The sequence below is a fragment of the Leucoraja erinacea genome, chromosome 7, assembly GCF_028641065.1.
Source record: "Leucoraja erinacea ecotype New England chromosome 7, Leri_hhj_1, whole genome shotgun sequence".
NCBI classification, from domain to species: Eukaryota; Metazoa; Chordata; class Chondrichthyes; order Rajiformes; family Rajidae; genus Leucoraja; species Leucoraja erinaceus.
Window position 1 is genome coordinate 76,594,772 of NC_073383.1, and position 22,629 is coordinate 76,617,400.

Sequence of the window (22,629 nt, forward strand, 5' to 3'; positions counted from 1 at the left end):
CACCAGTGGTTGGGATCGAACCCGGGTCTCTGGCGTTGCAAGCGCTGTAAGGAAGCAACCGTGCAGCCCAAGAGAGAGAAAGAATGGTACAGATTGTGCTGGTTAAAGAGTAGCCTTGCGGTGAGAATAGTTAACATATTTACCTCGGTCTTCCCTTTGCTCTGACAAGCCTTCTTGGTGTCTTCTTCTGGACCCCATTCCATCGCCTAGGAAACAAGAAGGGACATGTTAGAGGTGACCTGCTTCAAATGACCTCCATGCAGACACCCTGGGGCTGGTGTTAGAAATCTGTGTTGGATGAGGAGCGGGGGGGGGATGGAGAGGAGAAGGAATTTTACAGCAGCAGAGAGAAAGAGAGAGAGGGAGAGGGAGAGAGAGGGGGAAAGGAGAGAGGGGGGGAGAGAGGGGAGGGATATATAGGGAGAGAGAGAGGGAGAGGGGGAGAGGGAGGGAGAGAGGGGGAGAGAGAGAGGGAGAGAGGGAGAGAGAGGGAGAGAGAGAGAGGGAGAGAGAGAGAGAGAGAGAGAGAGAGGGAGGGGGAGAGAGGGAGAGAGCGAGAGAGAGAGAGAGAGGGAGGGAGGAGAGGGAGAGGAGGGGGGAGAGAGGGAGGGAGAGAGAGAGAGAGGGGAGGAGAGGGAGAGAGAGGGACAGAGAGGGGAGAGAGAGGGGAGAGAGAGAGAGACGAGGGGGAGAGGGAGAGAGGGGGGAGAGGGGGAGAGAGGGGGAGGGAGGGAGGGAGAGGGAGTGGGAGAGGGGGAGAGAGAGAGAGAGAGAAAGAGAGAGAGAGAAGAGAGAGATAGAGGGAGGGACAGAGGGAGAGAGGGAGAGAGAGAGAGGGAGGGAGGGAGAGAGAGAGAGGGGAGGGAGGGAGGGGAGGAGAGGAGGAGAGGGGGAGGGAGGAGGAGAGGGCGGAGAGAGGAGAGGGGGAGGGGAAGAGAGAGGAGGGAGAAAGGGAGGGGAGAGAGAGGGGAGAGGGAGGAGAGGAGAGAGAGGGAGAGAGAGAGGGGAGAGAGGGAGGGGGGAGAGGGAGAGAGAGAGAGGGGGAGAGGGAGGGGGGGAGAGGGGGAGAGGGGGAGAGAGAGAGAGAGAGAGAGAGAGAGAGAGAGAGAGAGAGAGAGAGAGAGGGAGAGAGAGAGAGTGAGAGGGAGAGAGAGAGAGGGTGAGAGAGAGGGAGGGGGAGAGAGGGAGAGGGGGAGATTAATTTAGTTTAGAACTATAGCATGAAAACAGTGCTTCATGCCATTGTGCCCACGCCGACCAACGATCACCGGTTTACACTAGTTCTATGGTACACAAAATTGCTGGAGAAAATCAGCGGGTGCAGCAGCATCTATGGAGCGAAGGAAATAGGCGACGTTTCAGGCCGTACACTAGTTCCATGGTATTCTACTTTTTGCATCTGACGCACTAGGGCCAATTTTACTGAAGCCAATTAGCTCCGCAACCCAGCGCGTCTTTGGAGTGTGGGAGGAAACCGGAGCACCCGGAGAAAAACCACGTTGTCGCGGGGAGAACGTGCAAACTCCGTGCGGATAGCGCCCGAGGCCAAGATGGAGCCCGGGTCTCTGGGGTTGCGAGGCGGCAACTCTACCGCTGCGCCCCTGTGAGAGAAGGAGTGATTAAGAAGAGGAGATCGATGAGCCGGACTGAGGTGTATAAGATCGTGGGGGGGGTGGATGCGAAGGGTCTGTCACCCGGATTGTAGAATCGCCGATGTGGGTTTATGGGGAGGTTGGAAGGATTTAATAGAAATCTACAAGACATCTTTTTCACTCAGAGGGCGGTGGAACGAGCTGCCGGAGGAGGTAGTTGAGGCAGGTACAATGGCAAGATTTAAAAGATGCTTTTGCAGGTATAGGGTGGCAGGGCGGTGAGAGGCGGGGTGGGGGTGGGGGGGGGGGAATGGATGGCCTCCACAATCCGCCTGCACCATCCCCGTGAATGGGCAGCCTGGCTATTCAAGCGCCAAATATAAAAGGCCCCTCGGCCTTTGTCTGCGGTCGCCCCTGACAACGGCATGCCGAGGGATCCCAAGGCGTCGCTATTCATTCCGTCTGTGCCTCAGTTCACCCTTCAGTCCCCCCCCCCCCCCCCCCCCCTCTCAACACCCTCACCCCCCACCCACAGCTCCGATCAGGACACAAAGGCGGGGGTGGGAGGTGTGGAGATAACGGTGAGTTGAGTTGCGTTTTGGTGCAGTTCAGTTTAATTTAGTTTAAGTAAGTAAGTAAGTTTATTGGCCAAGTATTCACATACAAGGAATTTGCCTTGGTGCTCCGCCCACAAGTAGCAACATGACATACAGTGACAGTTACGAATGACTCGGAAAACACTAAACATTAATAATAAAAAAACATTAATGACAAAACGCCATTGATCAGGCACGTGAACCAACAAAATACCAGGTCAAAGGGGAGGCTACAGATTTTTGGCTGTTGAGTAGAGCAACTACTCGTGGATAAAAACTGTTTTTATGTCCGGCTGTGGCAGCTTTGACAGTCCGGAGTCGCCTTCCAGAGGGAAGTGATTCAAAGAGTTTGTGGCCGGGGTGAGAGGGGTCAGAGATGATCTTGCCCGCTCGCTTGCAGTGTACAGTTCATCAATGGAGGGAAGGTCGCAGCCAATAATCTTCTCAGCTGATCGGACGATTCGCTGCAGCCTCCGGATGTCGTGCTTGGTGGCTGAGTTGAGTTATAGTCAATACACAATAGGTGCAGGAGTAGGCCATTCGGCCCTTCGAACCAGCACAGCCATTCAATGTGATCATGGCTGATTTGAATTGACTGGAAGATAAAGCTGGAGTAACTCAGCGGGCATCTCTGGAGAAAAGGAATATGTGACGTTTCTGGTTGAGGCCCTTTTCCCAAGGGATACTTTGACTTGGACTTTCGCAGTGGAGTTGACTTGAGTTGAGTTTAGATCAGTTTAGTCTATGGCCACGTGTACTGAGGTACAGTGAAAAGCTTTCACTTGCCTGCTATCCAGTCAGCGGAAAGGCAATACATGATTACAATCGAGCCGCCCACAGTGTACAGATACACGGTGAAAGGAATAACGTGAAAACATTTCAATGCAAAATAAAGTCCAGTAAAGTCCCTTATCTTTTGCGTTTCCATTGCTTTTTCCTTTCATCCTTACAGAGATAGGTTGAATAAGTTAGGTCTTTATTCTCTGGAGCGCAGAAGGTTAAGGGGGGACCTGATAGAGGTCTTTAAAATGATGAGAGGGATAGACAGGGAGAGGGATAGACAGAGTTGATGTGGACAAGCTTTTCCCTTTGAGAATAGGGAAGATTCAAACAAGAGGACATGACTTCAGAATTAAGGGACAGAAGTTTAGGGGTAATATGAGGGGGAACTTCTTTACGCAGAGAGTGGTAGCGGTATGGAATGAGCTCCCAGTGGAAGTGGTGGAGGCAGGTTCATTGGTATCATTTAAAAATAAATTGAATAGGCATATGGATGAGAAGGGAATGGAGGGTTATGGTACGAGTGCAGGCAGGTGGGACTAAAGGGAAAAAAAAAAATTGTTCGGCATGGACTTGTAGGGCCGAGATGGCATGTTTCCGTGCTGTAATTGTTATAAGGTTATATGGTTATATCCTTACCAGGACTAGAGGGTGTGAGCTACAGGGAGGGGTTGAGTAGGCTGGGACTCTATTCCATGGAGCGCAGGAGGATGAGGGGTGATCTATAGAGGTGTACAAGATCACCAGGGGAATAGGTAGGGTGAAGGCGCAGAGTCTTTTTGCCCAGAGTTGGGGAATCAAGAACCAGAGAACATACGTTTAAGGTGATAGGGGAAAGGCTTGATAAAGGGCACGCGAGCAGGCGACCTGCATGCGGCAAGCGCGACCAAACCGGAAGCGGGGGCCGCGCAGAGGTCGAGTGAGTGGCGTGAAGTTCGAGCGAAGTCTGGCGGGCGTGCACAGCGTCAAGACATGCGTACGGCGTCGAGACACTGTGCACGCCCGTCAAGGCGAAGCGTACGGTGTCGAGGCGGTTGCTGGCCGTTAGGCCGTTGCCGCGCGGAATTTTTGAACACGGTCAGTTTTTCGCAGCTCCGCACAACTCCATACAGCTCCGGCGATCGAAGTGGGACCGGCCCCGCGAGGCCGTACGGCTCAAGCGGCCACGTTAGGTCTCGCTTGCCGCATGTAGTCGCATGCTCGTGAGACAGGCCCTTAAGACTCCTACCAGTTCTATCCCACACGCTGGATGCAATTCACCGGAGTCGATAAACCTACAAACCTACACATCTTTGAAACGCCACAGTCGTGCAGCGGTAGAGTTGCAGCCTTACAGCAAAATGCAGCGCCAGAGACCCGGGTTCGATCCTGACTACGGGTGCTGTCTGTGCGGAGTTTGCACGTTCTCCTCGCGACCTGCGTGGGTTTTCTCCGAGATCTTCGGTCTCCTCCCACGCTCCAAAGACGTACAGGTTTGTAGGTTAATCGGCTTGGTGTAAATGTAAAAATCGTCCAGTGTCAAACTGTCCAACTTCCAGTATAGTCCCTGGCGGACTCTTCGGAAGGTACAGGGGAGGAAAGCGTAATGGCCCGGAGGAAACCCACGCAGGTCACGGGGTGAACACTGAAACTCCTCACAGACAGCACCTGTAGTCAGGATTGAACCCGGGTCTCTGGCGCTGTGGGGCAGCAACTCTACCGCTGCGCCACCGGGCGGTAAGTGTGGGGTGGGGTTGGGAGGGGAGGGGGATGGGAGAGGCTGTGGTGGGGGAGGTCTGGGGGGGGGGGGGGGGGTGGGGGGGGGGGGGGGGGAGGGGGGGGGGGGGGGGGGGGTGGGGGGGGGGGGGGGGGGGGGGGAAAGGAGGGGGGGGGGGGGGGGGGGGGGTGAGGATGGGTGGGGGGGGGGGGTGGGGGAGCTGACTGCTTTGTTTCAGCCGCCGTTAATAATCTACACAGTGTGTGATAGTTTGTCCTCAGCACGGACCCCTTTGCCTGTCAGCTCTGTCTGGCTGTTCCCTGACCTCTTCACCCCATAGCACTTAAAGTGACATCTTACCCAGACACGACAAAAATATTCGCTCTCCGTCGCGGTCGAAGTTAGAGCAACAGCGTTGAATTCCTACGCAGTGTAACACAGTGCCCAGAACCAAACACAATACTCCAAATGCAGCCTCACCGACATCTTATACAACAGCAACATGACCTCCCAACTTCCATACTCAATACCAGAGTAACAAAACAGTATTCCTACGCCGTATATCACTGGTGGCTGAATCATACACACACACACACACACACACACAATTTGGGCCAAGGGAGAGGAGGAAAGTTGCTGACAGGATATTTAGCTCTGATATATCGCCAGAATTTAGAAGATTGAGGGGGGATCTTATAGGAACTTTCAAAATTCTTAAGGGCTTGGACGGGCTAGATGCAGGAAGATTGTTCACGATGTTGGGGAAGTCCAGGACAAGGGGTCACAGTTTAAGGATAAGGGGGAAATCTTTTAGGACCGAGATGAGAAAAACATTTTTTACACAGAGAGTGGTGAATCTGTGGAATTCTCTGCCACAGAAGGTAGTTGAGGCCAGTTTATTGGCAATATTTAAGAGGGAGTTAGATGTGGCCCAGGGATCAGGGGGTATGGAGAGAAGGCAGGTACGGGATACTGAGTTGGATGATCAGCCATGATCATATTGAATAGCGGTGCAGGCTCGAAGGGCCGAATGGCCTACTCCTGCAACTATTTTCTATGTTTCTATATGGGACCCCCTTAGCCTCTCTCGGCACCTCCAGGCAGACTGGGCTCTATGCTCGCAAGTAGAGTCATAGAGAGATACTGCATGGAAACAGGCCCTTCGGCCCAACTTGCCCACACCAACCCAACTACTCTAGTCCCACCTGCCCGCGCTTGGCCCATATCCCTCCAAACCTGTCCTATCCATGTACCTGCCTAACTGTTTCTTAAACGATGGGATAGTCCCAGCCTCAACTACCTCCTCTGGCAGCTCGTTCCATACACCCACCACCCTTTGTGTGAAAAGGTTACCTCTCGGATTCCCATTAAATCTTTTGCCCTTCACCTTGAACCTATGGTCCTCAATTCCCCTACTCTGAGCAAGAGACTCTGTGCATCTACCTGATCTATTCTTCTCATGATTTTGTACACCTCTATAAGATCACCCCTCATCCTCCTACGCTCCAAGGAATAGAGTCCCAGCCTGCTCAACCTCTCCCCATAGCTCACACCCTCTACTCCTGGCAGCATCCTCGTAAATCCTTTCTGAGCCCTCTCAAGTCTGACAATATCTTTCCAAAAACATGGTGTTATCATGTTATAGGAACCCTTTCCTATATCACCCCTCATCCTCCTGCTCTCCATGGAATAGAGGCTTTATGAGTGTCCCTGCCACAACTACCTCCTCTGACAGCTCTTTCCACACGCCCACCCCTCTTTGTGTGAAAAACGTTTAAATCTTTCCCTGCCTCAGCTTAAACCTACATCCATAGAAACATGGAAACATAGAAATTAGGTGCAGGAGTAGGCCATTCGGCCCTTCGAGCCTGCACCGCCATTCAATAGGATCATGGCTGATCATCCAACTCAGTATCCCGTACCTGCCTTCTCTCCATACCCCTGATCCCCTTAGCCACAAGGGCCACATCTAACTCCCTCTTAAATATAGCCAATGAACTGGCCTCGACTACCCTCTGTGGCAAGATCCTCTGGTTCTTGATTCAAGAGACTCTCCTGGTTTTTTACACCCCTATAAGATTGTCTCCATTGTGTAGGCTGGAACTAGTGTGCAGGTAATCGCTGGTCAGTACAAACTCGGTGGGATGAAGGGCCTGTTTCTATGCTGCATCTCGAAAGTAACCTCTAATTTTGCTTACGCTATCTAATCATATCAAATAATACCTGACATAAAGCCAAACTCATGTACAATAAATGGAGCGTTGGAAAAGATGCAGTGTGCTGAATATAGTTCCCAGCAGTGTAGCTAATTAGTTCCAGAGACATGGCCCAATGGCCGCAACGGGATCGAGGTGAATCGGTGGGTACTCTGGCTAATGTGTTGTCAAGTCAAGTCAAGTTTATTCGTCACATACACATACGAGATGTGCAGTGAAATGAAAAGTGGCAATGCTGGCGGGCTTTGTGCAAAAAGACAAAAAAAAAAAAAAAAGACAAACTGCAAACTTGGAACAGAATCGCATACTCCTTTACATATTAAATATTGTGGGCGGAAGGAAAAAGTGGGAAAAAAAACCCAGCAATTTAAAAAACACACAGTAAATTGGTACAGTAAAGTTAGTCCCTGGTGAGATAGGAGTTACAGTCATAATGGCCTCTGGGAAGAAACTCCTTCTCAACCTCTCCATTCTCACAGCATGGCAACGGAGGCGTTTGCCTGACCGTAGCAGCTGGAACAATCCGTTGCAGGGGTGGAAGGGGTCTCCCATGATCTTATTGGCTCTGGAGTTGCACCTCCTGATGTATAGTTCCTGCAGGGGGGCGAGTGAAGTTCCCATCGTTTTGTGTGTTCTGTTGCTTTTATTTGTGTGACTGACTTGGAAAATGAAATTCCTCGTATGTTTCGAAACATACCTGGCTGATATTGATATGATCAGATTCACGCATAGTGATTAGAATCCATAGTCTTTTATTAGCAACTCTGCGGAGGAAACACTAGGTGCTTTCACCTATGGGGGACCCCTTCCACCCCAGCAAGAAAAGAAAATAGAGAGAAGAAAAAGAGGAAAAATAGATAGTAGAAAATAGAAAAACGTGAGTTGTGTGTATAAGAAAAGAAAAAGTCGAAAGTAGAAATAGGAGAGAAAGACCCTTAAAAAATAAATTTTCAAATCTTTATTCGGAGATGTAAATCTATCCACGGCCTGACCTGCAGTCAGTAATCTTCACGGTACTGCTGCATCACATGATTCCAAAAAGTCGATGAAAGGAGACCAACTCCTTAAGAATTGGTCATATTTATCTATTAGTCGGAGTCTCATTTCTTCAAGGCGTGCTATGTCCATCATATTACTAATCCACATTTTAATAGTTGGTATAGCTGTATTTTTCCAAAATTTAAGTATCAATTTCTTTCCGATTATTAACCCATAATTAAAAAATACTTTTTGGTCTTTATTTAAATTGATATCTTCTACTATAAATTCCAAATATAATCCATTCCGTATTAGGTTCTATTCTTGACTTGAAAAGCTTTGTAAATATATCAAATATATCGCTCCAAAATGTATTCAACTTTGCACATCCTACAAATGAATGTGTTATATTAGCGTTTTAAAACAAACAGGCACGGGTTATTGATATGGGGACAATCAGCCACGATCAGAATGAATGGCGGTGCTGGCTCGAAGGGCCGAATAGCCTCCTACTGCACCTATTTTCTATGTTTCTATGAACCCGGAGTCTCTGGCGCCGTGAGGCGTCAACTCTGCCGCCGCTTCACGACAACGGTAAACGCAAACCGAAATGTAGTCGAGGGGGCGTGAGTGCTGGATCTGTGGGAAACGGGGAGAGGAGACGGTTCCTCCATCAGTCACACGGAGCGGACTTCACTTAGCCACTGGTGTTCCCTCCCCCCCCCCACCCCCGACCCCGGCCTTTGTTTTCACAGCGCTGTCAGCGTGAAGTCGTCTGCTTTGAGATGCGAATGATTGATTGCCCCCGGCAGTCCTACCCCCTCCCCGACCTTCTGACCCCACAGGTTAAAACTAGTTGCACATTTGACAGCTGGGGGGGGGGGGGGCGGGCAGCATTTCAATGCTGGTCGTGTCGAGACTTGCCTGGAGCAGCTTGGCAGCTCACAAACATCTGAACATCTGAGTATAGAAGTCGGCTGGTCGTGCTGCGGTTGTGTAAGACGTCGGTGAGGCCGTATTTACACCACTGCATTCAGTTGTGGGCACAGTGTTATAGGCAAGACGTTGTCAAACTGAAAAGGGTTCGGGGAAGATTTACGAGGCTGTTGCCAGGACCAGAGGGTGTGAGCTATAGGGAGAGGTAGAGTAGGCTGGGACTCTATTCATTGGAGCGCAGGAGGATGAGGAGTAATCTTATAGAGGTGGATAAAATCATGACAGGAATAGATCGGGTAGATGCACAGAGTCTCTTGCCCTGAGTGGGTGAATCGAGGACATTAAGGTGAAGGGGAAAAGATTAAATAGGAAACTGAGGGGTACATTCTCACACAAAGGGTGGGTGGAGGGAGTATGGAACGAGCTGCCAGAGGAGGTAGTTGAGGCTGGAACTATCCCAGGGGACCGTGTGGGTTTTCTCCGGGTGCTCCGGATCCCTTCGACATCTCAAAGATAAGTAAGTCTGTAGGTTAATTGGACCTCTGTAAATTGCCACCTGTTATATGTTGATTGAATGGAGCGACTGGGCTTGTACACTGGAATTTAGAAGGATGAGAGGGCATCTTGTTGAAACATGTACGATTATTAAGGGATTGGACACCGTGGAGGTAGGAAACGTTCCCGATGTTGCCAGAAACAGGGGCCACAGTCTAAGAATAAGGGGTAGGCCATTTGGAAAGGAGATGAGGAAAAACATTTTCACCCAGAGGGTTGTGAATCTGTGGAATTCTCCGCCTCAGAATGCAGTGGAGGGCCGATTCTCTGGATGTTTCCGAGAGAGAGTTAGATAGAGCTCTTAAAGATAGCGGAGTCAGGGGATATGGGGAGAAGGCAGGAACGGGGTACTGATTGGGGATGATCAGCCATGATCACAGTGAACGGCAGTGCTGGCTCGAAGGGCCGAATGGCCCATTGTCTATTGTGTGTGGGGATTAGAAGAGAATGGACTCTCCTAGTGGCAGCATGCTGTAAAGGATGCAAATTTGTTTGCTCCCTTAACCTCTAATTTTCACACTCCACTCTTTCAATGTTACTATTTGACTTCACGACACGGTCTAACTTTTCACAAAGTGTTGATAACACTTTTACACGCCTTAATCGTGAAAACGATGGGGTCCAGAAGGAAAGGAGGCTCCCCAAGGAAGGAACAGGGGAAACATAGACACATAGAAATTAGGTGCAGGAGTAGGCCATTCGGCCCTTCGAGCCTGCACCGCCATTCAATATGATCATGGCTGATCATCCAACTCAGTATCCCGTACCTGCCTTCTCTCCATACCCTCTGATCCCCTTGGCCACAAGGGCCACATCTAACACACTCTTAAATATAGCCAATGAACTGTGGCCTCAACTACCCTCTGTGGCAGAGAGTTCCAGAGATTCACCACTCTCTGGGTGAAAAAAGTTCTCCTCATCTCGGTTTTAAAGGATTTCCCCCTTATCCTTAAACTGTGTCCCCTTGTCCTGGACTTCCCCAACATCGGGAACAATCTTCCTGCATCTGGCCTGTCCAACCCCTTAAGAATTTTGTAAGTTTCTATAAGATCCCCCCCTCAATCTCCTAAATTCTAGAGAGTATAAACCACAGCTGCAGCTTCTGATTCCAGTGACATACAAGCAATATCGAAAATGAACGATGAATTGAAAAATGAGGTGAAAAATGAAATGAAAACAAGATTTGGCAGTTTGGGAGAAATGGTGAGAGGAGTTTCGACCAAATTGAAGGAAGTCCAAGGGAAACTGTCTTTGCTACAAGATGAACTTTGTGAACAAAAGAAGAGCTTGAGGGATAAAATAGTAGTCCGGATGGGCGGCGAGGACTCGATGGGCTGAAGGGTGGCTGTTCCCATGCTGTATATCTGAGCTAAACTATATTTGCCTTCTCTTCACTTTAAACAGACGACTATGGTCTCCCACCAAACACCTTATCACTCATGTGCAAGAAAGAACTGCAGATGCTGGATAAAATCGAAGGTAGACACAAAATGTTGGAGTCACTCAGCGGGTGAGGCAGCATCTATGGAGAGAAGGAATGGGTGACCTTTCGGGTTTCCCGAAACGTCACCCATTCCTTCTCTCCATCGATGCTGCCTCACCCGCTGAGTGACTCCAACATTTTGTGTCTACATAATCATTCATGTCCACACTGGTCAACTGGTGTGGCTGCCAACTCGTTCAAGAGATTGGGACAACAAAAAATAAATCTACATTCACAGCTCTAGGAATAGATCGGGTAAACGCACAGTCTTTCGCCCAGAGTAGGGTAATCGATAACCAGAGGACATAGGTTTAATGTGGAGAGGTTGGGGGCGGGGGGGGAAAGATTTAATAAGAATCTGATGGGTAACCTTTTTACACAAAGGGTGGTGGGGTGTATGGAACGAGCTACCAGAGGACGTAGTTGAGGCAAGGACTATCACAACACTTAAGAAACATTTAGACAGGTACATGGACATGAGAGGTTGGATTAGAAAGGAGATGAGGAGGAATTTCTTTCGTCAGAGGGTGGTGAATCTGTGGAATTCATTGCCACACTAGGCTGAGGAGGTCAAGTTAATGTTTTTAAGGCAGAGATTGACAGATTCTTGATCAGTATGGGTGTCAGGGATTACGGGGAGAAGGCAGGAGAATGGGGTTGAGAGGGAAAGATAGATCAGCCTTGATTGAAAGGCGGAGTAGACTTGATGGGCCGAATGGCCAAATTCTGCTCCTATAACTTATGGACATTAATTAGAGGGATTGATGGCCAAACGCAGGCAGGTGGAACTAGTGCAGATTGGTCATGTGAGCAAGTTGGGATGAAGGGCCACATGGCTAATCTTCATGGAATCTCTTTGGAAGGGAATTGAGGGCTGAGTTATTGGATCAAATTCAAATTCATAATTGAATCAAATTCAAATTCAAATTCCACCATGGCAGCTGTGGAACAAATTTAGCAAAGTAAACCATTTTGGAATGCAAAGTGTCGTTGTTGGTGACCGAGAAGATAACGGATCATTGTTTATGGCCTTCAGAGAAAACACATCTTCCGAGTCTTAACTGTGTCTAACCTCAAGGCCAAGGACACTGACCACTCTCTGAATTAACGAACAACCCAATTAGTTCAAGCAGCCACTAGGGTGGTAAAATGTCAACCTTAACACAAGGCACCCTTTAGACTTTAGAGTTTACAGCCCGGAAACAGGCCCTTCAGCCCATCGAGTCCGCGCCGACCAGCGATCTCCCCAGACACAGAGGGAGTGCAGATTGCCATAGAGGGAGTGCAGAGAAGGTTCACCAGACTGATTCCTGGGATGTCAGGACTGTCTTATGAAGAAAGACTGGATAGACTTGGTTTATACTCTCTAGAGTTTAGGAGATTGAGAGGGGATCTTATAGAAACTTACAAAATTCTTAAGGGGTTGGACAGGCTAGATGCAGGAAGATTGTTTCCGATGTTGGGGAAGTCCAGGACAAGGGGTCACAGCTTAAGGATAAGGGGGAAATCCTTTAAAATCGAGATGAGGAGAACTTTTTTCACACAGAGAGTGGTGAATCTCTGGAACTCTCTGCCACAGAGGGTAGTTGAGGCCAGTTCATTGGCTATATTTAAGAGGGAGTTAGATGTGGCCCTTGTGGCCAAGGGGATCAGAGGGTATGGAGAAAAAGGCAGGTACGGGATACTGAGTTGGATGATCAGCCATGATCATATTAAATGGCGGTGCAGGCTCGAAGGGCCGAATGGCCTACGCCTGCACCTAATTTCTATGTTTCTATGACACTAGCACCATCCTACACACTAGGGACAAGTTACAATTTTACCAAAGCCAATTAAACTACAAACCTGCACGTCTTTGGGGTGTGGGAGGAAACCCGGAGCTCCTGGAGAAAACCCACGCAGGTCACAGGGAGAATGTACAAACTCCGTACAGACAGCACCCGTGGTCAGGATCGAACTCGGGTCTCTGGCGCAACTCTACCGCTGCGCCACCGTGCCGCCCCAGATCCAATAAATAAATAAAACCTATGGCGGTGCAGTTGGTAGAGCTGCTGCCTCATAACGCTGGCGACCCGGGTTCAATCCAGACCTTGGGTGCTGTCCGTGTGGAGTTTGCAGTTCTGAATCCCAAAGACGTGCGGGGTTGTAGGTTCGTTGGCCTCTGTAAAATGGCTCCTAGTGGGTAGGAAGCGGGTGGAGAAAGTGGGATAAAATAGAACTCATGTGAATGCGTGACCAACATGCAAAGTTTTCAAGAGCTGTATCATGACTTTCTGACGATTACTCCATGCCCCAACCAGAGGAGGTTTACAAGAATGATCCCAGGAATGAGTGGGTTAACCTATGATGAGCGTTTGTCGGCACTGGGCCTGCACTCGCTGGAGTTTAGAAGATTGAGGGGGGACCTAACTGAAACGTACAGAATCGTGAAAAGCTTGGATAGGGTGGATGTGGAGAGGATGTTTCCACTAGTGGGAGAGTCTAGGACTCGAGGTCATAGCTACACCTCTGCTACACCTCCTCTACAGCCACAGTCACTCAAGGCGTTCCCCAAGGCTCCGTACTCGGCCCCCTCCTCTTCACCATCTAGCATGCCAGATGACTTCTTTACCATTCTATCTGCCTATGTTGCCGTTTTCAGGGAGCTATGAACCTGGACCCTGAGATCCCTCTTAACATTAATGCTTTTAAGGCTCTCACTATCAACTGTATATTTCAAACTCCCAAAAACAAAACACATTTACTGCGACACCTCACGCACTTGCAAAGAGCAAAGTGCATCTCACATGTGCAGAGATAAACTGAAATAAATATTTCTCACCCAGAGAAACTCACACACAAGCCTATGTTGGTCATTGTCAGTCTGACTGAAGGGCCCATTTACTGTTGAGTACGGTATTTGCAATTTCTTCAATTCAAAGAGCTCTTAGTCATCACTGTAAGGAGGGAAACATAGAAACACAGGTGCAGGAGTAGGCCATTCGGCCCTTCGAGCCAGCGATTGCCATTCAATATGATCATGGCTGATCATCTGAAATCAGTACCCCGTTCCTGCTTTCTCCCCATATCCCTTGATTACATTAGCCCCAAGAGCTAACGGCCAGGTTCAGGAACAGCTACTTCCCCCATCAGGCTATTAAACCTGGCTTGGACAAAACTCTGATCATTAATAACCCATTATCTGTTATTTACACTTTATCCGTTTATTTATTGATGTGTGTATATATTTATATAATGGACACACTGATCTGTTCTGTAGTAAATGCCTACTATGTTCTGTTGTGCTGAAGCAAAGCAAGAATTTCATTGTCCTATCAGGGACACATGACATTAAATTCACTTGAGCTAAATCTAATTCTCTCTTGAATACATCCAGTGAATTGGCCTCCACTGCCTTCCGCAGATTCACAACTCTGTGGGTGAAGAGGTTTTTCCTCATCTCTGCGCTAAATGGCCTACCCCTTATTCTTAAACTGTGGCCCCTGGTTCTGGACTCCCCCAACATCGGGAACATTTGATCCTGCATCTAGCCTGTCCAATCCTTTAAGAACTTTAGATGTTTCTATAAAATCCCCTCTCATCCTTCTGAATTCCGGTGAATGCAAGCCCAGTCGACCCATTCTTTCATCCTTTATAGTTTGCAACAGAAAAGGAATAAAATAGGCTTTTCGGCAGCTTAATTGTTCCTTTCCGTGCGATCAATTGCTCTGCAAGTTTTCACACACAAGCGAGCACAATCTGCAATCAGCAGCAGGTTAATGATTGCAGACATGTACAATACAGTGGGCGGTTTCAGAGACAAGCTATGGTGCTCCTCCAGATCCCACTCATAAGTGGGCAATGAAAGAGAAGGCTAAAACTTGGAATTACAATTCCCGAAAACTGATTGCCACGGACCGGAGGTTCAACGCTGCCAAGAAAAGGTTTAAAAAGCGGTAGTGTTGCTGCATAACAGCACTAGAGACCCGGGTTTGATCCTGACCTCGGATGCTGTCTGCACCGAGCTTGCACGTTCTCCCCGTGACCACGTGGGCTTTCTCCGGGTGCTCCGGTTTCCTCCCACAATCCAAAGACGTGCGGATTTGGCTTCAGTAAATTGTAAATTGTCCCTATCTATCTATATAGTCAAGTCAAGTCAAGTCAAGTTTATTTGTCACATACGCATACGAGATGTGCAGTGAAATGAAAGTGGCAATGCTCGCGGGCTTTTGTGCAAAAGACAAACAACAAAACAACCAAACAAATTATAAACACAATCATAACACACATATTCTTTTACATAATAAATAATGGAAGGAAAAATGTTCTGTAGAGTTAGTCCCTGGTGAGATAGGTGTTTACAGTCCGAATTGCCTCTGGGAAGAAACTCCTCCTCAACCTCTCCGTACATATAATGTATGTATGTATGTAGACACAAAATGCTGGAGTAACTCAGCGGGTGAGGCAGCATCTCTGGAGAGAAGGAATGGCCGATGTTTCGGGTCAAGACCCTTCTTCAGTGTATGTATGTACGTATGTATGTATATACACACACACACACACACACACACACACACACACACACACACACACACGTGTTACACATATTTGTTTATACATATATACAATATAATAAACAATAAAAGTTATAGATAAATATTGGTATATGTGTGTCTATGTGTATACATATATATATATACACACACACATATACATCATCAGGCAACAACGCCACGCCAGGGACTAGTCAGATGAAACTTTACTGTCCCACCTCTGTGGTGGGAGATATCTTTGGTTTCGGCCCGAAACGTTGCCTATCTCCTTCGCCCCATAGATGCTGCTGCACCCGCTGAGTTTCTCCAGCTTTTTTGTGTACCTTCCTTTTTAGAAAGTTGACCAAAGCAGAGCACATCAGAGCACAGTCCCTGTATAATGTCTATATATTTGAGGCACATGTCCATGGAGACTGCCCAAGAGGAAGACCACCAAAAAGATGGCGTGGCTGCCTGAAAGCAGACGGCTTGGTCAGAGCGAGCGGGCTAGCGAAGGACAGAAGAGAATGGCAGGACATCATGAAGCAGATGGCACCACTCAACCCCAAGTTATATATATATATGCAATTATACATCTTTATCCTGTACTTAAGTTGTCTCACAATAAAAGGCAACATGTTATTTGCCTACCTAATTGGTTGCTGCACCTGTACAATTGCTTTCAGTGACTTTGTGCTTAAGGCCACCCAGATAGAAACATAGAAACATAGAAAATAGGTGCAGGAGTAGGCCATTCGGCACCTTCGAGCCTGCACCGCAATTCAATATGATCATGGCTGATCATCCAACTCAGTATCCTGTACCTGCCTTCTCTCCATACCCCCTGATCCCTTTAACCACATCTAACTCCCTCTTAAATATAGCCAATGAACTGGCCTCAACTACCTTCTGTGGCAGAGAATTCCACAGATTCACCACTCTCTGTGTAAACATAGAAACATAGAAACATAGAAATTAGGTGCAGGAGTAGGCCATTCGGCCCTTCGAGCCTGCAACTCAGTATCCCGTACCTGCCTTCTCTCCATACTCTCTGATCCCCTTAGCCACAAGGGCCACATCTAACTCCCTCTTAAATATAGCCAATGAACTGGCCTCAACTACCCTCTGTGGCAGAGAGTTCCAGAGATTCACCACTCTCTGTGTGAAAAAAGTTCTTCTCATCTCGGTTTTAAAGGAACGGGGTACTGATTGGGGATGATCAGCCATGATCACATTGAATGGCGGTGCTTGCTCGAAGGGCCGAGTGGCCTCCTACTGCACCTATTGTCTATATTGTCTAATCCTAATAATTTTATATACTTCTAGGATAGGATAGGTTTAGAGGGATATGGGCCAAATGCAGGCAGGTGGGACTTGTGTACATGGGGCATGTTGATCGGTGTGGGCAAGTTGGGCCGAATGGCCTGTTTCCACTGTTTGACTTTATGACTATGGCCTTGGATTCAATAGACAATAGGTGCAGGAGTAGGCCATTTGGCCCTTCGAGCCAGCCCCGCCATTCAATGTGATCATGGCTGATCATCCCCAATCAGTACCCCGTTCCTGCCTTCTCCCCATATCCCCTGACTCCGCTATTTTTAAGAGCCCAATCTAGCTCTCTCTTGAAAGTATCCAGAGAACCTGCCTCCGCCACCCTCCGAGGCAGAGAATTCCACAGACTCGCCACTCTCTGTGAGAAAATGTGTTTCCTCGTCTCCGTTCTAAATGGCTTACTCCTTATTCTTAAACTGTGGCCCCAGGTTCTGGACTCCCCCAACATTGGGAACATGTTTCCTGCCTCTAGCGTGTCCAAGCCCATAACAATCTTATATGTTTCAATAAGATGCCCTCTCATCCTTCTAAACTCCAGAGTGTACAAGCCCAGCTGCTCCATTCTCTCAGCATATGACAGTCCCGCCATCCCGGGAATTAACCTTGTAAACCTACGCTGCACTCCCTCAATAGCAAAAATGTTCTTCCTCAAATTCGGGGACCAAAACTGCACACGATACTCCAGGTGTGGTCTCACTAGGGCTCTGTACAACTGCAGAAGGACCTCTTTGCTCCTATATTCGATTCCTCTTGTTATAAAGGCCAACATGCCATTCGCTTTCTTCACTACCTGCTGTACCTGCATGCTTGCTTTAACAGGTCAACAGGTCTGTTGAGGCAAAGAGTGAAAGGCTTGCATCTTAAAGCTACGATACCTTTAAACAATGATGAGGCTTGGAGAAAGTGTGAAGCTTACCTGTATAAGAGAGACATTGTCCAGGGTGAGTCGGAAGAGGTAGTTTCTGAAAAAGGACAGTGATATATCAACACACGAGCACTGAATGTCAGATATCGCTCAATAATTAACCGTTGTTTACAGCTTTCCCCAAATTCGCCCTGAGACTCCACGACCATTGACGTTCACCTACTCATGGAGAAATCCATGGTCTTATGACTCGATGGGCCGAAGGGCCCGTTTACGCCCTGCATCTGTAAAGCATTTAAAGGTCTTTAAAATGATGAGAGGGATCGACAGAGTTGACGTGGATAAGCTTTTTCCGTTGAGAGTAGGGAAGATTCAAACAAGAGTACATGACTTGAGAATTAAGGGACAGAAGTTTAGGGGTAACATGAGGGGGAACTTTTTTACTCAGAGAGTGGTAGCTGTGTGTGGAATGAGCTTCCAGTGGAAGTGGTGGAGGCAGGTTCGATTTTATCATTTAAAAATAAATTGGATAGGTTTATGGACGGGAAAGGAATGGAGGGTTATGGTCTGAGTGCAGGTAGATGGGACTAGGGGGGAGTAAGTGTTCGGCACGGACTAGATTGGCCGAGATGGCCTGTTTCCGTGCTGTAATTTGTATATGGTTATATGGTTATAAACCTGATCACGTCTTTCTCGCGAAACGGCCACCAGACCTGCACACAGTGGCCCGGCTAACGTTTCACATCACGGTGGCTCAGCGGTAGAGTTGCTGCCTTACATCGAATGCAGTGCCAGAGACCCAGGTCCGATCCCGACTGCGGGTGCTGTCTGTACGGAGTTTGTACGTTCTCCCCGTGATCTGCGCGGGTTTCTCTTGAGATCTCCGGTTTCCTCCCACACTCCAAAGACGTACAGGTTTGTCCGCTAATTGGCTCGGTATTAAATGTAAAAATTGTCCCTCGCGGGTGTAGGATAGTGTTAATGTGCGGGGATCGCTGGTTGGCGCGGACCTGTTTCTGAGGAAGGACATTATTGCCATAGAGGGAGTGCAGAGACGGTTCACCAGACTGATTCCTGGGATGTCAGGACTGTCTTATGAAGAAAGACTGGATAGACTTGGTTTATACTCTCTAGAATTTAGAAGATTGAGAGGGGATCTTATAGAAACTTACAAAATTCTTAAGGGGTTGGACAGGCTAGAGGCAGGAAGATTGTTCCCGATGTTAGGGAAGTCCAGGACAAGGGGTCACAGCTTAAGGATAAGGGGGAAATCCTTTAAAACCGAGATGAGAAGAACTTTTTTCACACAGAGTGGTGAATCTCTGGAACTCTCTGCCACAGAGGGTAGTTGAGGCCAATTGGCTATATTTAAGAGGGGAGTTAGATGTGGCCCTTGTGGCTAAGGGGATCAGGGGGTATGGAGAGAAGGCAGGTACGGGATACTGAGTTGGATGATCAGCCATGATCATATTGAATGGCGGTGCAGGTCGAAGGGCCGAATGGCCTACTCCTGCACCTATTTTCTATGTTTCTATGTTTCTATGTATCTCTAAACTAAACTAAACTAAACCTCTTTGCTCCTGTATTGATCTGGAATTCAGGTGGTGGACACATCTCCAATCGATGCTGTCAGTAAGGGATTGCGAGAGAATTATTCATGAAGCCACAGGGAAGGAGCCGCAGGATGGGGCTGCAGCGACTGTCGGAACCAGGAGAGACTCTATGGGATAAATGGACGTTTCATGTTGCAACAATTTCATGATTCCAAGATAAATCAAAACTGTTTAAAATAATCCTTCTGTTCTGCCACCCACCCACTCTGCCTTGCATCACCGTTGCTTCTGACACTCAATTCCCTCCGCCTTCCACTTCCACGTCTCTTTGATGTTTTCTACCCCATAACTCCCTCTCATGGGCTCAGTGCGCTTAAAATCCAAATCTCCAGTTGGCATAGAATTTCAAACCTTCATAAGTTCTAGGAGCGGAATTGAGCCATTCGGCCCATCGAGTCTACTCTGGCATTCAACCATGTCTGATCCGTTCATAAGGTTATAAGTTCAGAAGTGTTAGGAGCAGAATTGGGCCATTCGGCCCATCAAGTCTCCTCCGCCATTCAATCATGGCTGATCTATCTCTCCCCTCCTAACCCCATTCGCCTGCCTTCTCCCCATAGCACCCTGACACCCGTATTAATGAAAAACCTATCAATCTCCGCCTTAAAAATATTTATTGACTTATGCCCCTGTCCCACTTAGGAAACCTGAACAGACACCTCTGGAGACTTTGCGCCGCACCCAAGGTTTCCGTGCGGTTCCCAGAGGTTTTTGTCAGTCTCCCTACCTGCTTCCACTACCAGCAACCTCCGGCAACCACCTGCAACCTCCGGGAACCGCACAGAAACCTTGGGAGTGGCACAAAGTCTCCAGAGGTTTCCGTTCAGGTTTCCTAAGTGGGACAGGGGCATTAGCCTCCACAGTCTTCTGTGGCAAAGAATGCCACAGATTCACCACCCTCTGACTAAAGAAATCCTTCCCCATCGCCTTCCAAAAGGAAAGTCCTTAAATTCTGAGGCTGTGACCTCTGGTCCTAGACTCTTCCACTAGTGGAAACATCCGTTCCACATCCACTCCATCCAGGCCTTTCAATATTCGACATTGCCCTTAGGCGGGCTATTTGGGACAATGGGTTTAAATCTAATCCTCCTCTGTATCTTCCCGTTGCTATCAGCATCAAAACCAGGCTGACCTGACCACTCCATTCAGATACCCATCTCGCTCTCCTTTCCCTTCCGATGCTCAACACAAAAAGGGAGATAAGAAACAGGGCGGCATGACGGTAGAGTTAATACCTTACAGCGAATGCAGCGCGGGAGACCCGGGTTCGATCCCGACTACGGGTGCTTGTCTGTACGGAGTTTATACGTTTCTCCCCGTGACCTGCGTGGGTTTTCTCCGAGATCTTCGCTTTCCACTCCAAAGACGTACGTACAGGTGTGCAGGCTAATTGGCTTGGCTTGGCGAAGGGCCTGTTTCCGCACTGTATCTCTAAACTAAACTAAACTCCAGGTGCTGTCTGTACGGGGTTTGCATGTTCTCCCCGTGACCTGTGTGGGTTTCCCCCAGATGCTCCAGTTTCCTCCCACACTCCAAAGGGTTTTGTAGGTTAATTGGCTTTGGTAACAACTGTAGTTTGTAAATTGTCCAAAGCGTGTGAAGGTAAGTGCTATTGATCACTGGTCAACATGTTTTCACGCTGTCCCTCTAAAGTAGACTGATGTAGACTGCTGTGTAGGAAGGAACTGCAGATGCTAGTTTAGCCAATGCTGGAGTAACTCAGCGGGACAGGTAGCAACTCTGGAGAAAAGGAATAGGTGGCGTTTTGGGTCGAGACTGTTCTTCAGACTGAGGGTCAGGGAAGCGGGAGATGTAGACGGTGATATGGAGAGATATGGAACAAATGAACGAAAGATATACAAAAAAAATTTTTAAAGTGACGATGAACAAGGAAAGGCAGAGCCCACAGTGGTCCATGGTCTGAAGCAGGGGCTCGACCAGAAACATCACCCCATTCCTTCTCTCCAGAGATGCCGCCTGTCCCACTGAGTATAGGGCCTGTCCCACGAGCATGCGACTGCATGCGGCAAGCGCGACCAAACCGGAAGCGGGGGCCGCGCGGAGGTTGAGTGATTCCGTACGAGTTGACGTGAAGTTCGAGCGAAGTCCGCGGGAAGTTCGCGCTAGGCGTACGCCGTCAAGACGGTGCGTACGGCGTCGAGACGTTGTGCACGCCCGTCGAGGCGGCTGCGGACCGGCAGGCCTTTGCCGCGAAGAATTTTTGGACAGTGTCAGTTTTTCAGAGCCCCGTGCGATGTCGGGACCAGCTCCGCACAACTCCATACGGCTCCGGCGATCGAAGTGGGACCGGCCCCGCGAGGCCGTATGGCTCAAGCGACCACGTTAGGTCGCGCTTGCCACATGCAGTCGCATGCTGGTGGGACAGGCCCTTTACTCCAGCTTTTTGTGTCTATCCGGTTTAAACCAATATTTGCAGTTCCTTTCGACACTCCAAATTGTTGGCTGAAAGGCAGTATCTCTGGAGAGAAGGAAAGGGTGACGTTTCTGGTCGAGACCCGGGTCTGAAGAAGGGTCTCGATCCGAAACGTCACCCCGTCCCTTCTCTCCAGAGACGCTGCCTGTCCCGCGGAGTTACTCCAGCATTTTGTGTCTATGAGGGGTATGGAGAGGTACGAAGACCAAATGAATGAAAGGACAAGTCTGGCAGGGAAGGGGTTAAGGACGATGCGTGCTGCCTCTTGACGCAGGGGCAAGTGGTTCAGACAAAACCCAGCAGGGCAATCAGGATGGAAATGGTCTATTACCTGGCACCGACTAACAGTTGATTCCTGCTGAGATCAATGGCCAGTTGAGAGTAGTCGGACACTCCTGGAAAGCTGAAGTTTGACACCCATGGACTCAGATCTGTTGAAGAGACAGAGACAGAGAGGGAGAGAGGCGACAATGTTATTAAAGTGCCTTTTGAACATCAACAAATGGTGCGTTTTATGTTGTGAAATGCGTCGAGGCACTTCACTGGATTTTCACAGAGGCAACTGAAGTCCTAGTCACGTGTAAAAAGGAACTGCAGAAGTAGCTTTACACCGAAGACAGACACAAAATGCTGGGGTAACTCAGCGGGTCAGGCAGCATCACAGGAGGAAAAAAATAGGTGACGTTTCAGGTCGAGACATTTCTTCAGATCGAGAGTCAGGGGAGAGTATAAGTCAGGAGAGTCAGGATTTGAGTATAGGAGCAGGGAGGTTCTACTGCAGTTGTACAGAGTCTTGGTGAGACCGCACCTGGAGTATTGCGTGTGTCTCCAGTTGAGGAAACACATCCTTGCCATAGAGGGAGTACAGAGAAGGTTCACCAGACTGATTCCTGGGATGTCAGGACTTTCATATGAAGAAAGACTGGATAGACTCGGCTTGTACTCGCTAGAATTTAGAAGATTGAGGGGGGATCTTATAGAAACTTACAAAATTCTTAAGGGGTTGGACAGGCTAGATGCAGGAAGATTGTTTCCGATGTTG

At 48.6% G+C, this 22,629-nt stretch overlaps 2 protein-coding genes across 2 annotated transcripts in view; one reads left to right on the forward strand and one right to left on the reverse strand.

Annotated features, from left to right (window-relative positions):
* sema5ba (sema domain, seven thrombospondin repeats (type 1 and type 1-like), transmembrane domain (TM) and short cytoplasmic domain, (semaphorin) 5Ba) overlaps window positions 1-22,629 on the reverse strand; it is a 330,444-nt gene that overhangs the window by 120,173 nt on the left and 187,642 nt on the right. The window contains 3 exon segments of the mRNA XM_055638824.1: window positions 144-206; window positions 17,592-17,637; window positions 21,919-22,018. Coding sequence (XP_055494799.1) covers window positions 144-206; window positions 17,592-17,637; window positions 21,919-22,018 — 209 coding nt within the window.
* The window catches only part of pdia5 (protein disulfide isomerase family A, member 5), a 370,444-nt gene continuing 364,542 nt past the window's right edge, over window positions 16,728-22,629 (forward strand). The window contains exon 1 of the mRNA XM_055638787.1: window positions 16,728-16,731. The gene's annotated coding sequence lies outside the window, so the exon portion shown is untranslated. The remainder of the gene's footprint in view (window positions 16,732-22,629) is intronic.